This window comes from Piliocolobus tephrosceles, chromosome 1, assembly GCF_002776525.5.
Source record: "Piliocolobus tephrosceles isolate RC106 chromosome 1, ASM277652v3, whole genome shotgun sequence".
In the NCBI taxonomy this organism is placed as follows: Eukaryota; Metazoa; Chordata; class Mammalia; order Primates; family Cercopithecidae; genus Piliocolobus; species Piliocolobus tephrosceles.
Window position 1 is genome coordinate 179,027,666 of NC_045434.1, and position 13,533 is coordinate 179,041,198.

Here is a 13,533-nt window from a genome sequence, read left to right on the forward strand (position 1 = left end):
TGCCCCTTAGAACATTCATTTGGGTCTTTTGTGTGGCTTCCTACAATGTCCTTAGGGTTTTAGACCACATGTAAATACATGTGGAAACATTCGACAGACTCTTAAAAATGTCTATGAATTTGATTTAATTTTCTCTATAGACAAACTCCATAGTCTTCTTGCAGAAATGATGGCTCAGTTGAGAACCATTTGGGTGAAATTGTTGTGCAAATTAGGCACAAAAAAGCTGGTGAAATTTGGGACTGGATCAACAGAGTATGAGTCGGTGGGAAAGAATGAACCTCTCCAAGTTGCTCCCCAAAAATGAAGTCAGGGCTATCCGGATTAAAGAGTCCAGTTGGTACTATTCTAAGTAACAGAGACCTCTTCCAATTGAACTTGCCAGAGTGGGGTGGGTTACATGAGTGACCATGCAGTTAGTTTTCAAAATAAACAGTGAGAGGCCCGGCACAGTGGCTCATGCCTGTAATCCCAGCACTTTGGGAGGTCGAGGCAGGCAGATTGCCTGAGGCCAGGAGTTCAAGACCACCCTGGCCAACATAGTGAAACCCCATGTCTACTAAAAATACAAAAAGATTAGCCGGATGTGGTGGCACACACCTGTACACCTGTAGTCCCAGCTACTTGGGAGGCTGAGGCACAAGAATTGCTTGAACCCAGGAGGCGGAGGTTGCAGTGAGCTGAGATCATGCCACTGCACTCCAGCCTGGGTGACAGAGTGAGACTTTGTCTCCAAAAATAAAAAGCAATAAATAAAACATAAACAGTAAGAGTCCCATCTTTGCTTCTTAAAGTCAAACTATTATATATAAACTATGTAAAGTCAATATGTGAAGTAGAATGCTGCTTTGTTTTGCTCAGTGATTTTAAAGGGAAGGAGTAGTTCCAATTTTCCTCCCAAATTACATTCCTATGTTCTCCTAAAGCACGCCCTTGTGTCTTGGCTCCTAGAATATTTTGAAAAGCATTTAAGATATTTCTTTGTTATGTGCAGCTCCAAACGCTGGCATCTTTGTATATGCCATAAGTGCCTTAACTCTCTGTACTGTTTGTCACAATTGCTTTTCCAAGAACCAAGTAAATGCTGCCCAAACAAACTAGAACGTTTTCTTTTGGTTGAAGTAAGCAACACTTTAACCCGATTCCTAAGTTCTACCTTTGCCTGAAATTGACTTTACTGATAAATCATTCTTCATATTGGTCAGCAAAGAAAGGAAAAATGTCTTTATTTTGTTGTTTTCCAAAAAAACAGAAAAAAAAAAAGAAAAAGAAAATAATTCTTTTAAGATTTTGTTTAGGTTAATAGTAACAATGGTACTTTCACTTAACTTCAGCAGCAACTAAAGCCATACTGTCAATTCCAAAACAATTTTTGTTGTTCTTCCAGGAAATCACTCTGTAGCGAGAGGAAGTTTGCAGTAAATGCTTTTGGAGCATCAGGCTGAGTCTGTGTCCCTGAAGCGTGTGTGTGTGTGTGTGTGTGTGTGCGCGCGCGCACGCGTGCGCATGTTTTCACTCTGGTCAGAAAAGACGTGCCAGGTGTTTGTGACAAGCTGTGATGAGGACTGGAGATTACTTGGAATCCATTGTGTTCTTTTCCTTGTTGGAAAAAGAAAGCTTCTAAAAACAAGCCCTTATTTAAAGGAAGCCCCAGTTAATTCAACAAGGCTTTGAAAGAAGTCCCTTTTATAGAAACTGCTTGACAAAGGCCATTTGGCCCAGAGGAGTCCTGTGAGGTCAGAAACTGAAATCAACCGCCACATAGGGTTCAGGCAGTTAGAAGCTCAGAGCGTATTTAGTAAAGCATAACAAACTTTTACCCACTTTGGTCAGAATGGAATTTACACAGCAATGCAGAGTCTTATGCTAGAACACCAACAAACCTCAATTATAATGACTAACAGTTGCTACACATTTACAGGTGCTGGGAAAAGGTGTTGGCTACACCCCATGGACTCTTAGCCTTTTGAGATGGGTATCACTATTATTATTATTTTGTGATGGAGTCTTGTTCTGTCGCCCAGGCTGGAGTGCAATGGCACAATCTCGGCTCACTGCAACCACCACCTCCCGGGTCCAAGCCATTCTCCTGTGTCAGCCTCCTGAGTAGCTGGGATTACAGGCTAATTTTGTATTTTTTTTTAGTAGATAGGGGGTTTCTCCGTGTTGGTTGGGCTCAGGGTCGTCATGAACTCCCGACCTCAGGTGATCCGCCCTCCTTGGCCTCCTAAGTGCTGGGATTACAGGTGTGAGCCACTGCGTCGGGCCGGTTGTCTTATCCCCATTTTACAGATGAGGAAACCTATGCATCCTCAGGTTAGTTAAGTGGTGGTGTTCAATTCTGACCCCAGACAGTTTGATCCACAGCCAGAGAGCTTAACTATGCCCAAGGCCTGTTAGACTATACTGCCTAAACAGGAAGAAGGCTAACAGTCTCTGCCAGCACACCCAGGGAGGCTGCTATCATCTGCATGTCATCCCTCAAACTCTTAAAAATGATTTAAGAAAACCAGTGGTTTTGTGTCCAGCATGCATCTGAGATTTTATTCTGAAAAACAATGAGGTCAGTTCTGTGCTGTGTGATGATGGAGTGGTCCCCTTTAAAAGACAAGGGCCGACCAGGAGAGATGGGCAGGCATGAATTTTAAGGATGTCTTGCCTTCAAGTTCCACCAGGTCCTTGCTTCACCCCAGGTCACTCTGAGATCCTAGAAGAATAGCTCACCCAATAGCACGAGACACAAGTGACTCATTGTCTTTCTGCCTCAAACAACAGCAGCCTACTTAGCATACAAAACACATTCTATGAGGGAGAGCTGGCCTGGCCACAGCCATGCATTCTTTGCAGGAGCCGCACATGGGGGTTGCTTTCTGGTTGTTCAGTCTTACTTTGTTTATTTATTATTATTATTATTATTACTATTACTTTAGAGACAGAGTCGCGCTCTGTTGCCCAGGTTGGAGTGCAGTGGTGCAATCATAGCTTGCTGCAGCCTCGAACTCCTGGGCTCAAGCAATCCTCCCACCTCAGCTTCCTGAGTAGCTGGGACTATAGGTGTGTGCTACCACCCCTGGCTTCAGTCTTACTTTGAGGATAAGAGGTAGTGACAACACAAGTCCATTAGTGCTCATCATGCATGATTTATTTCGTGGTGACGCAGGGATGACAAGGAAAGGCTTGAAGGCAGTGTCCCAACTCCTCTTTCCCTAGCCCTTTCTCCCTGAAGGCATATTGGTGCTTTGCCAGCTCCACCCTTGCCGGTACCCTAAAGAAGGGACACTTGTTCCCACTGGGGAGTAGGAGTGAACTACTGCACCAGCACACAGGTGTGGGGTTCCTGCTCCCCTGGGGAGAGACCTCTCCTACAGGCTTAAGTGGTGCCTGCCCCCAGAGGATTTCTCTATGGGAACTGCTCCAACAGCCCTGGAGCCTCAGAGCTGGGGTCTCAGGTGGGCACCAGCTTTCCTCCTTTCCCCTTTCTAACAGGGCCCCCATGAGAAAGCAAGAATGTGGCAGAGATGACTGTTGGTATTGCAGGGGCCCAGGGAGGCATGGCTGGGAGGGGCAGCTCTGTCCAGTGGGTCTCTGGCCTCTGGCCAGCTGCATGGACACGGCATCCTCAGGAGAGGGTGTGGGAGTCCCTGGCAGGCCTGCTGAGCTCTGTTCTTGCGAGACCTGGCTACCTCAGAGATAATAACCAAGAGGATTCATAGACTGCCATTGTTACACTGTGCATGTGTGATATCTAATGATCTTCCTAGGTCAGATGTGGTGAGGTGGAGCTGGTGGCTTTGGGAGAAATTGTCCCATGAACCCGAGGTTAGATCTGATGTGGCAACTCCATGAGGTAATCACACTGGAGTTTCAGGGTGGTGTGGTTGGTGATCCATGAGGCTTGGTGAGCTGTCCCCCTCAGGATTTCATGGCATACATGGCCCTGGATAGGCTGGTCTCCTCCTAAAGAAGTGAGGAACGCCTAGAAGTTGTGTCTGGAAACATTCCCTAGTCTCAGTCTCCTGAGATGCTCCACTGAGGATAGATCCTTTGAGCTGACTCAGGGAACTGTGACTTCTTAGGGATAACTGGGTCAGAGGGCTTGTTTTCACCAACCTTCAAGCACAGCCCTCAGTGGGACTGCAGGGATGCTTCCAATGCCAGGGCATGTCTAGGAGTTCAGGGAGGGCAGACTAGGAATAGGGAAAGGCAGCCTTCGGGGAAGGTGGAGCTTGAATGAAGGAGGAAGAGTGTGGTGTCCCTAAGGACAGTCCTAAGTCCCAAGAAGGGGCTGATTCCTCTCTGGGAGGCTGGGGCTGGAAGAAGCCAGAAGCCTGGGAAATGGGCAGCCTTCCTCCAAAGGGTTACAAAGAGAAGGAAGGTGTCCTCTACAGATTCAAAAGGGACATCTGCTTACAACAGAACAGAGATCCCTGTACAAAGAGTGGAAAGTGTTAACACCAGTTCCTTTTTTTTTTTTTTTTTTTTTTTTGAGATGCAGTCTCATTTCTAGGCTGGAGTGCAGTGTGGTGCAATCACAGCTCACTGCAGCCTTGATATCCAGGGCGCAAGCGATCCTCCTACCTCAGCCCCCTTAGTAGCTAGGACTATAGGTGCATACCACCACGTCTGGCTAATTTTTTTTCTAATTTTTTATTTTTGTAGATATGGGATTTCACCATGTTGTCCAGGCTGATCTCCAGCTCCTGAGCTCAAGCGATCAGCCTGCCTCAACTTCTCAACGTGCTGGGATTACAGGCATGTGTCACCGTGCCCAGCCCATAACACCAGTTCTTAATCTGGAGTGAGCAAGTGAGCTGCCTAGAATTCTAACCATTCATTCATCCAATAAGTTTTTATGGAGCATCTTATTAGCATCCGGCCTGCGAGCATATCTGCACCTGGCTGAGACCCTGTCTCTTAAAAAAACAAAACAAAACAAAATAAAAACCCTGCAGGCCAGGCACAGTGGCTCACGCCTATAATCCCAGCACTTTGGAGGCTGAGGCGGGAGGATCATGAGGTCAGGAGATCGAGACTATCCTGGCCAACATGGTGAAACCCCGATTCTACTAAAAATACAGAAATTAGCTGGACGTGGTGGTGCGTGCCTGTAATTCCAGCTACTCAGGAGCCTGAGGCAGGAGAATTGCTTGAACCAGGGAGTTGGAGGTTGCAGTGAGCCAAGATCGCGCCACTGCACTCCAGCCTCGTGACAGAGTGAGACTCTGTCTAAAAAAAAAACAAAAAAACAAACAACAACAAAAAAACAAACTGTATCCCCTAGTGTAACTTCCATTTCCTTCTGCCACCATCTGCCCACCACCTCCTGTTTATCTATTTTTTCTACTCACTCTCTCTAGTACACCAGCAATCCATCCTGAAATCCATTGATCCTACCACCTTTTTGGGTTCTCTGCACCCCTCTGTCCCCACTTCCCCCTTTACCCTGACCAGATACTGTGGGCCACCATTACAACCACTCCCTTGCCCGCAGCTCAGCTCCCTTGCCCGCCCCCTTCTTGCTTTATCATATTTGCCCAGCACATCCCTAATCTTGGTAAAACCCCTCTCTCCATCTTCTCCCCACCTGCACTTGGAGGGACTAGAAAAGGAAAAACTCAGACACTCTAACTGACCATGCCCATCTACCTTACAAGGGGCCTGAGGCTGTCTGGTAAACCCATTACACGGCTGGGCCCATTATCTCTGCCATGCTCTGGGGTGGTGAATTCACACCTTCTCTTCTCTTCTTCAGCCTCAGCACCCACTTCCTGCTCTTCACTCAGCTGAGGACACTGCTGCTTATTTCTCTGGAAAAACTGGAAGCCATCAGGGGAAAGCTTCCTAAGGTTCCCATCACAGACCTAGTGCATTTTACCTGTCTAAGCCACCTTCCTCCTGTGACTCAGAGGGACTCTGCTGCCAACCCTCCCCGTGCACTTGACCCCACCCTCTCGAATCCTCAGGGACTCTGCTCTTGCCTTGTCCCTTCTCTTCCTTCTGCATCATCAATTTCCAGTCTCTCCTGGCTTATTCTGGCCAGCATTACACACGTGGTCTAACAGCTCCTCCCCTTAAAGCAAAATCCTCCCTTAGTCCCACACCCATCTCCAGGGTCAGTCCCATGTCTTTGCTCCTTTTATAGCAAAGTTCCTTGGAGGCGTGGTCCCCACTTCCTCTGGTCCCCACTTCCTCTTGTCCCATACTTATGCTTCACTCCAATCAGGCGGTTGTCCCCAGGACATTCTCTTATCTCTTAAAACTGCTCTCATTGCTGGGCACAGTGGCTCGCGCCTATAATACCAGCAATTTGGGAGGCTGAGGCAGGCGGATTGCTTAAGGTCAGGAGTTCAAGACCAGCCTGGCCAACATGGTGAAACCCCATCTGTACTACAGAAATTAGCCAGGTGTGGTGGCGTGCGCCTGTAGTCCCAGCTACTTGGGAGGCTGAGACAGGAGAATCGCTTGAACCTGGGAGGCAGAGGTTACAGAGAACTGAGATCATGCCACTGCACTCCAGCCTGGGCTACAGAGCAAGACTTCATCTCAAAAAAAAAAAAAAAAAAAAAAAACCAAAAAACAAAAAAACCCCTGCTCTTGTCAAGGTCACTGGTGATCTCCACTTTGCCAATTTCAAAGGTCAATTCTCACTCCTTATCTTCACAAACCTTCCTGCAGCATTTGACTAACCAAGCTAGCTGAGCCCTTACCCTTGAAACGCTTTCTTCCCTGGCCAGGACTCTCCTGCATTTGCCTCCTACCTTGTGGGCCCCTCCCTGGTCTCCTTTCCTGCTTTTCCTCCCCACCCTGACCTCTACTCCTGGCATATTCCAGGGCTCCTCTCTCTCTACACTTATCCTTGAGGATCTCATCCAGATGCCTGGCTTTGAAAATCATCTATGTTTTGTTGGTTCCTAAGTGTATATTTCTAGTCCCCGCTGCCCGTTGCATCCAGGCCACTTGACGCTACGCTCTACTCAGGATGCTACTGGGTGGCTCACAGGCATCCAATGTGTCCAAAACTGAGGTCCTAGTTTCCCTCCCAGACTCCTCCCGCTTCATTAAACGACAGCTCCAGTCTTCCAGTTGCTCAGGCCAAAACTTTGGAGTTATTCTTGAATCCTTTCTTTTTCTCAAGCCCCACATTTAATCAGCCAGTCATGTCAAACCGGGTGCTGCTACCCGGTTTGCCCTCTGTTCTCCATGATGTGGGGCTGTCCAGCAGCTAGCCATCTGCTTTTCAGCAATGTGTGACATATGGGCTGGCTGTGACTCTGGTGGCCATTCAAAAAATATTCATTGAATAAATTACTGAATGATGGATGTGCAGACCCTCCGCTTGTTTTCCTCTGCAGGACTTTGTGCCAATTACCTTCTCATAGCCTCATTTTCCTTTTCTGTTAAGGGGACAGTTAACATCTACCTCAAAGCATGGTTACAAGGATTAAGTGAAACAGTTCATTAAAAAGCTGGCACAAATGTGATTCCATTTATATGAAATATCCAGAACAGGCAAATCCATAGAGACTGAAAGCAAATTAATGGTCGTGAAAGACTGGGGGAAAAGGGACATGGGAAATACTGCTTAATTGGTCAGGGGTATCCCTTTGGGGTGAGGAAAATGTTTTAGAACTAGAGTGATGGTTGCATGACATTATGAATGTACTACACACTACTGAATCTTGTACCAGGAAATGGCTAACATGGGGAATTTTATGTTATATGAATTAGGTTATGGTATATGAACACCTCAATTTAACAAAACCTGGCACAGTGTCTAGGACGTGGTAGGTGCTCAATGAATATCAGTTGAATCTCATGATTTCCTTGCTTCAAAAACAAAGTAAAACCCTAAGCCCTCCTTGGTGCCTCATTGCCCCATCCAGGATAATCCTCTCTTTCCTCAAATGTGTTTCAGAAGGGTATTCTGTTGCCATTTTAGATATGGGGGATATGATGGAAACCAGACCAATGCAGAGCCCACTCCCAGGGTTTACAGGTTGGGGGAAACTAAAGAGAAAATCACACCCAACATGGTTCAGGATATGGGGGAGAAGGGCCACCATCTGCAGGGGTGCAGTGGAGAGTGGGGAAGGCAGGAGTCCCAGGAGAAGGGAGCAGAGCCTGCAGAGCCAGGGAGATGAGAGGGCATGGTGGGTTCTGGGAATAGAAAAGAGTTTGGTGGCCGGGCGCAGTGGCTCATGCCTCTAATCCCAGCACTTGGGAGGCTGAGGCGGGCAGATCACTTGAGGTCAGGAGTTCGAGACCAGCCTGGCCAACATGGCAAAAACCTGTCTCTACTAAGAATACAAAAATTAGCTGGGTGTGGTGGTGCATGCCTGTAATCTAGCCACTTGGGAGGCTGAGGCAGGAGAATCGCTTGAACCTCGGGGCCGGAGGTTGCAGTGAACTGAGATCACACCACTGTACTCTAACCTAGGTGACAGAGACTCTATTTCAAAAAAAAAAAGAAAAAAAGAAAAAAAAAAAAGAAAATAGTTTGGTGTAGCTGCAGCAGAGGAGGCAGGATAGGTGGGAAGGGATGCCCTGAGGGTTCAGATTTCATCCTAAGATTTTCAAGGCCAAGTGTGAACTGGCCTCCACCTTCCAGCCACAGTTCTACCATGCCTTGTTTGCATCTCCTCTCTGTACCCCCGTTTTATTTTTTTGAGACAGGGTCTTGCTCTGTAGCCCAGGCTGGAGTGTAATGGCGCAATCATGGCTTACTGTAGTCTAAAACTTCTGTGCTCTGGCAGTCCTCCCGCCTCAGCTTCCCCAGTAGCTAGGACTACAGGTGAGCATTATCACGCCCAACTAATTTTTGTGTTTGTAGTAGAGATGGGGTCTCCCTATGTTGCCCAGGCTGATCTCCGACTCAAGGGCTCAAGCAATCAACCCACTTCGGCGTCCCACAGTGCTGGGATTACAGATGTGAGCCACCATACCTGGCCTCTCTGCAGCCCTTGCTCCCACTGTGCCCTGTCTGTCCTTGTGAATTTGGGGCCTCCAGGCCTTGGCACGTGCTGTCCTTCCTCCCTTAGGTAGTAGGGAGCCTGGCCTGGGTCAGTACTGTGCTGGGAGCCACAGGCTGTCAAAGCCTGGCCCCACCCTGGGAAAGCGAATAATCACAAGATAATGAGGAATGCTGTGGGTGCTCTGGGCATGGAAGAGTAAGGGCTTGCAGGGTAGAGGGAGGGCTCAGGGAAGATGATTCCTGAACTGGAACTTGAAGAACAGGGGCACCAGGCCCAGAGACGAGGAGTAAAGCTAAAGGGAATCAGAGAGCACCCAGGAGAGGTTCAGAGGCTGGCTTGTGGGGTCACAGGATCCTGAGATCCAGATGAAGGTTGAGCCCTCATCCAGATCCACCACTCACCCCCTACACAGTTACACACACATTTGCAGGCAATTTGGGAGAGTTCTTGGTCCTTCTGGCTTTGCCTGGAAAGAATGCCCTCCTCACCCGCTCTGGTTCCAGCCCACCACCCTTACAGGCCTGCAAAGCTCCTGCTTCAACTCTGGACTTTGTACCAGTCACCGGACATTCAGTTGTTTATCAGCCTGAGCATCTGCCTGCTGAGGTGTCTGCCCCTCTAGGGGCCGCTGACCCTTCTCTGGATCCCAGCTGTACAAACCCCCAGCATTGGGGGGTGAGGGTGAGGTCTACACCCATAAAGTTCTTGGCAAAAGCTTGGGGGAGACGTAGAATGATTTCTCCCCACTGGAGGCGCTGCCGCAGCCCGCCCTCTGCCGGACCTGCAACTTCAGCCCCGCCCACTGCCTCCGCAGGTGAGTCAAGCTTGGCCTTGACCCGCCCACCTGTCCAGGTTCTGCCGGCCCCAGCCGGAAGCTTACTCCGCGGACTGTGCACAGTTCTTGAGGTGGGAACAGAAGAGAAGGCCCGGGGGGCCGGGGAGGGGGTACCCAGGCTCTGCACAGATCCTCAGGGGCTCCTGGCAGCAGGAAAGAAGCTATACATCAGAGTGGGGGTAGGTGTCTGTGCATGTCAGAGGGTGTGTTTGTTGGTGGAGGAAAGTGTGACCTGGGGGGAGGGGCGACTATGTGTATGTGTGTATGGGGGATGGGCAGGTCAGTGTGGGCTGTGAGTTCAGAGGCTTGTTGGGGCGTGTATATGTGCCCTTGGAAGGTTAGTGTGTGTGTGTCTTCTTGGGAAGAATTCACAGGGCAGGGAGGAAAGGAATAGGAGTACAACCTTAGAAACGTCAGATTGAATTCAGTTCATTCCAGTGTTACACATTCTCATGTTTTGCGGACCTAGTGCTAGGATGAGGCCCACAGCAGGCTGAGAAATGAATGAGCAGGTGACCTCTCCTTCCCAGGACGTCTCTCCTGCTCCCCTCGTTAATTTCACAAGCACCACACTGAGCAGCTGAGTGCCCAGCTCCCTGCAGCGCAAGGGTACAGATCCATCAGCCAGCACTTGACCACGGGGAGCTGCCCGGCTAGCAATGACTGGTTCTGACTGATGGTTGACTGGGCAGGATGGTGACAGGTCACCCAGGGTAGGTCCAGGGACAACCTCACAGGCAGGTATGGTCTGATTTGGCCTTGACAGACTGGGGCCCCAAAAACTGAGGAGGGTGTGGCCAGGGAGCAGGAGGGTGGGTGAGTGGGAGGGTGGCGTGTGTGTCTGTCTGGAGTGCTGGGGAGGGAACTGTGGAGAAGAGGAAGAAGAGTTTGGCTTGAGGGCCATGTGCTGGATTGCAAGGCACTGTGGGGAATGGGGAGCGTTTAAAGGGATTTTAACCAGGCTAGTGATGGGGTCAGAGCTGGGTTGTAGGCCAGTCACTCTGGGGAAGAGACCAGAGGTGGGGGGACCAGTTAGGAGATTATGGCTAGAGTACAAGAGGAAGGTGGCTTGGACTCAGCTGTGGCAGAGGGGTGGAGAGAAGGGTATTGTCATTCCAGAGATGTTTAGTGGAAGAGATGATGGGGCTTGATGCCAGGTTGGACGTGAGGAGGTGGGGGGGAATTTTGAAGGCACTTGTATCAAAGAATATACTGGGGTACTCCCCTGAACTTCTCTCCTAAGTACTTCCCTAGCCTGGCTACTGTGCTCCCAAGGACTCCCTTGGTTCAGGTGCTCCACCTGCGGATATGCTCCTGCCCTAGCTCTTCGTCTGCCAGGTGCTTCTAACTTTCATGCTTCTCCTCTAGATACTCCCCAGGTTCAGGTGTGCCTCCTTCAGACACTCCTTTGATCCAGGTGCTCCTCCTCCAGGTGTTTCTAAGCCTGGATGATCTTCCTCCAGCTACTCCCCTAATTGAAGTGTTCCTCCTGTAGGTGGAGGAACCCAGCCCTGGGTGATAATTTCCTGATTCAGGTGATCCTCATTTGGATACTCCCTGGCTTCAGCCTCCCTCTAGGGGCAGAGTGTGGGCCTCCTGTAAGTAGAGGTGAATGGACAGGGATTTGCTTGAAGGGCTGAGAGTAGAGGTGGGCAGCACTTTAGAGGTAGAAGGCAACTTAGAGGCGGAAGGGCCAGGGCTGCTCTGGCTGTGTCCAGGGCCCCTGTCCTCAGTAGGGACTTGCATCACTCTCCACATATGTGGTCTCCGCTTTGACTGGGTAGCTCCAAGCAATTGCTGTTTTCTGACCTTTGGGAGCCAGGACCCACCTCTGCCCCTGTCTCCCATCCTTAGCTTACCAAGCAGTGCAACAGACTGGGCTCTGGGTTCGAATGTGAGGACTTTGGTTGAGTCAGTTCACCTTTTTCAGCCTCAGAGCCCTCATCTATAAAGTGGGGATAATGTTTATACCTACCTTACTGGGTTTTGTGAGCATGAAGCTTGGTGCTTGAATGATAAGGAATGCTCAGTAAGTTCTACAATTTAGTTATTTTTTTTTTAGCATCTTCTAGAGCAAAACCCTGTGATGGTCCCTTACAAATAGCCAGTTTCTGTAGGCTCAGCTTGTTTCTCTTCTGTGGACAACTGGTGTGGTCAGTTGTCCAGTCACCAGAGTTTGTGCAGCACTACCATGGCTGTGAGTGTGACCTGGAAAGTGCACCCTGTGACCATCCCTGACACCCATACCTACGTTATTTTCTAGGACTTGTGCCCTGGGGCTGCCTGGCATCTGGGGGCCTCCTCAGAGCCAGGGCTCTTTCTGGTTGAGGCTGAGACTCACTGGTGTCATCAGGCCCCTCCATGAATGAGACAAACGAAAGTGAGTGACAGTGGGAGGATGATGGGGGTGGGGGGCTTCCCCTTAGAGGCTGGGGTTGGGGGAAGGACCCTACCCGCACTCCTGTTGGTTTCTCCAGGGAGCCCCCTCTGGGGCCCACCTATAATGCTGTCCCTTTCTCTGCAGCACTTGGGGGGCCCTCGGAGCTCCCCACAGCATCTGCTGTGTCCCCTGGCCCAGGCACTGGGGCTCGGGCGTGGCCTGTGCTGGTAGGATTTGTGCTGGGAGCTGTGGTCCTCTCGCTCCTCATCGCACTTGCTGCCAAATGCCACCTCTGCCGCCGATACCATGCCAGCTACCGGCACCGCCCACTGCCTGGGACAGGAAGGGGGGGCCGCCCACAGGTGGCTGAAGATGAGGATGATGATGGCTTCATCGAGGACAATTACATTCAGCCTGGGACTGGCGAGCTGGGGACAGAGGGTAGCAGGGACCACTTCTCCCTCTGAGCTCCCATCTTTGGACCCTCCCCATCCCCTCCATGCCTGACAGCTTAAGGACAGTGGTTATGACACGGGGGTTCCTCGAACCTCAGGGACAGAGGTGGCTGCGGCTTAAAGGTTGGTCAGGGATGGAGTAAACCTCACTTCCCTGACACTAGCCAGCAAAGTGACAATGACCCTCTCTTGCTCAATAACTCTCAATGGTTCCCTGCTGTTCTCAGGATAAAGCCAAACAAAGGCTTGAGTGTGGACATAAGGCCCTCTGTGATCATGCCTCCGGGCCTCTTGGTTTCTTTTCTTGCCTTCCCCTACTTTACTCTCCAACTAAATGTTATTCTCCCTCCCACCACTTCCCATGCAGTTTCTCCAGGCACCTTGGCTCACATTGGTCCCCCTGCCTATGCTACTCTTCTCCTAAATCCTCTATGACTGTGATGGCCTGCCTACCTGCCAGCATTTCAAATATGCCCAGATGGTAACATTTGTGCAGGTGAAAATCAGTGCCAAGCTTCATTTTTCCTTTTTTCTTTCCTTTTTTTTTTTTTTTTTTTTTTTCCTGAGACGGAGTCTCATTCTGTTGCCCAGGCTGGAGCGCAATGGCACATCTTGGCTCACTGCAACCTCTGCCTCCCAGGTTCAAGCGATTCTCCTGCCTCAGCCTCCCAAGTAGCTGGGATTGCAGGTGTCTGCCACCACGCCCGGCTAATTTTTTGTATTTTTAGTAGAGATAGGGTTTCACTGTGTTAGCCAGGATGGTCTTGATCTCCTGACTTCATGATCTGCCTGCCTCAGCCTCCCAAAGTGCTGGGATTACAGGCGTAAGCCACTGCACCTGGCCGCTAATTTTTATATTTTTAGTAGAGACGGGGTTTTGCCATGTTGGCC

General features: G+C 49.9%; 1 protein-coding gene across 2 annotated transcripts; it reads left to right on the forward strand.

Moving 5' to 3' along the window:
* Positions 1–9,852: 9,852 nt before the first annotated feature.
* Positions 9,853–12,904, forward strand: C1H1orf210 (chromosome 1 C1orf210 homolog). 2 transcript variants are annotated; one of them, XM_023221199.2, is made up of 3 exons: positions 9,853–9,986; positions 12,071–12,187; positions 12,332–12,904. In XM_023221199.2, the coding sequence occupies exons 2-3, from the start codon at positions 12,169–12,171 to the stop codon at positions 12,652–12,654; spliced, it is 342 nt and encodes a 113-aa protein (XP_023076967.1). In that variant the 5' UTR covers positions 9,853–9,986; positions 12,071–12,168; the 3' UTR covers positions 12,655–12,904. The 2 variants fall into 2 exon arrangements, with proteins under 2 accessions (XP_023076967.1, XP_023076968.1); XM_023221200.1 differs by having other exon boundaries at positions 9,872–9,992.
* The last annotated feature ends 629 nt before the right edge of the window (positions 12,905–13,533 follow it).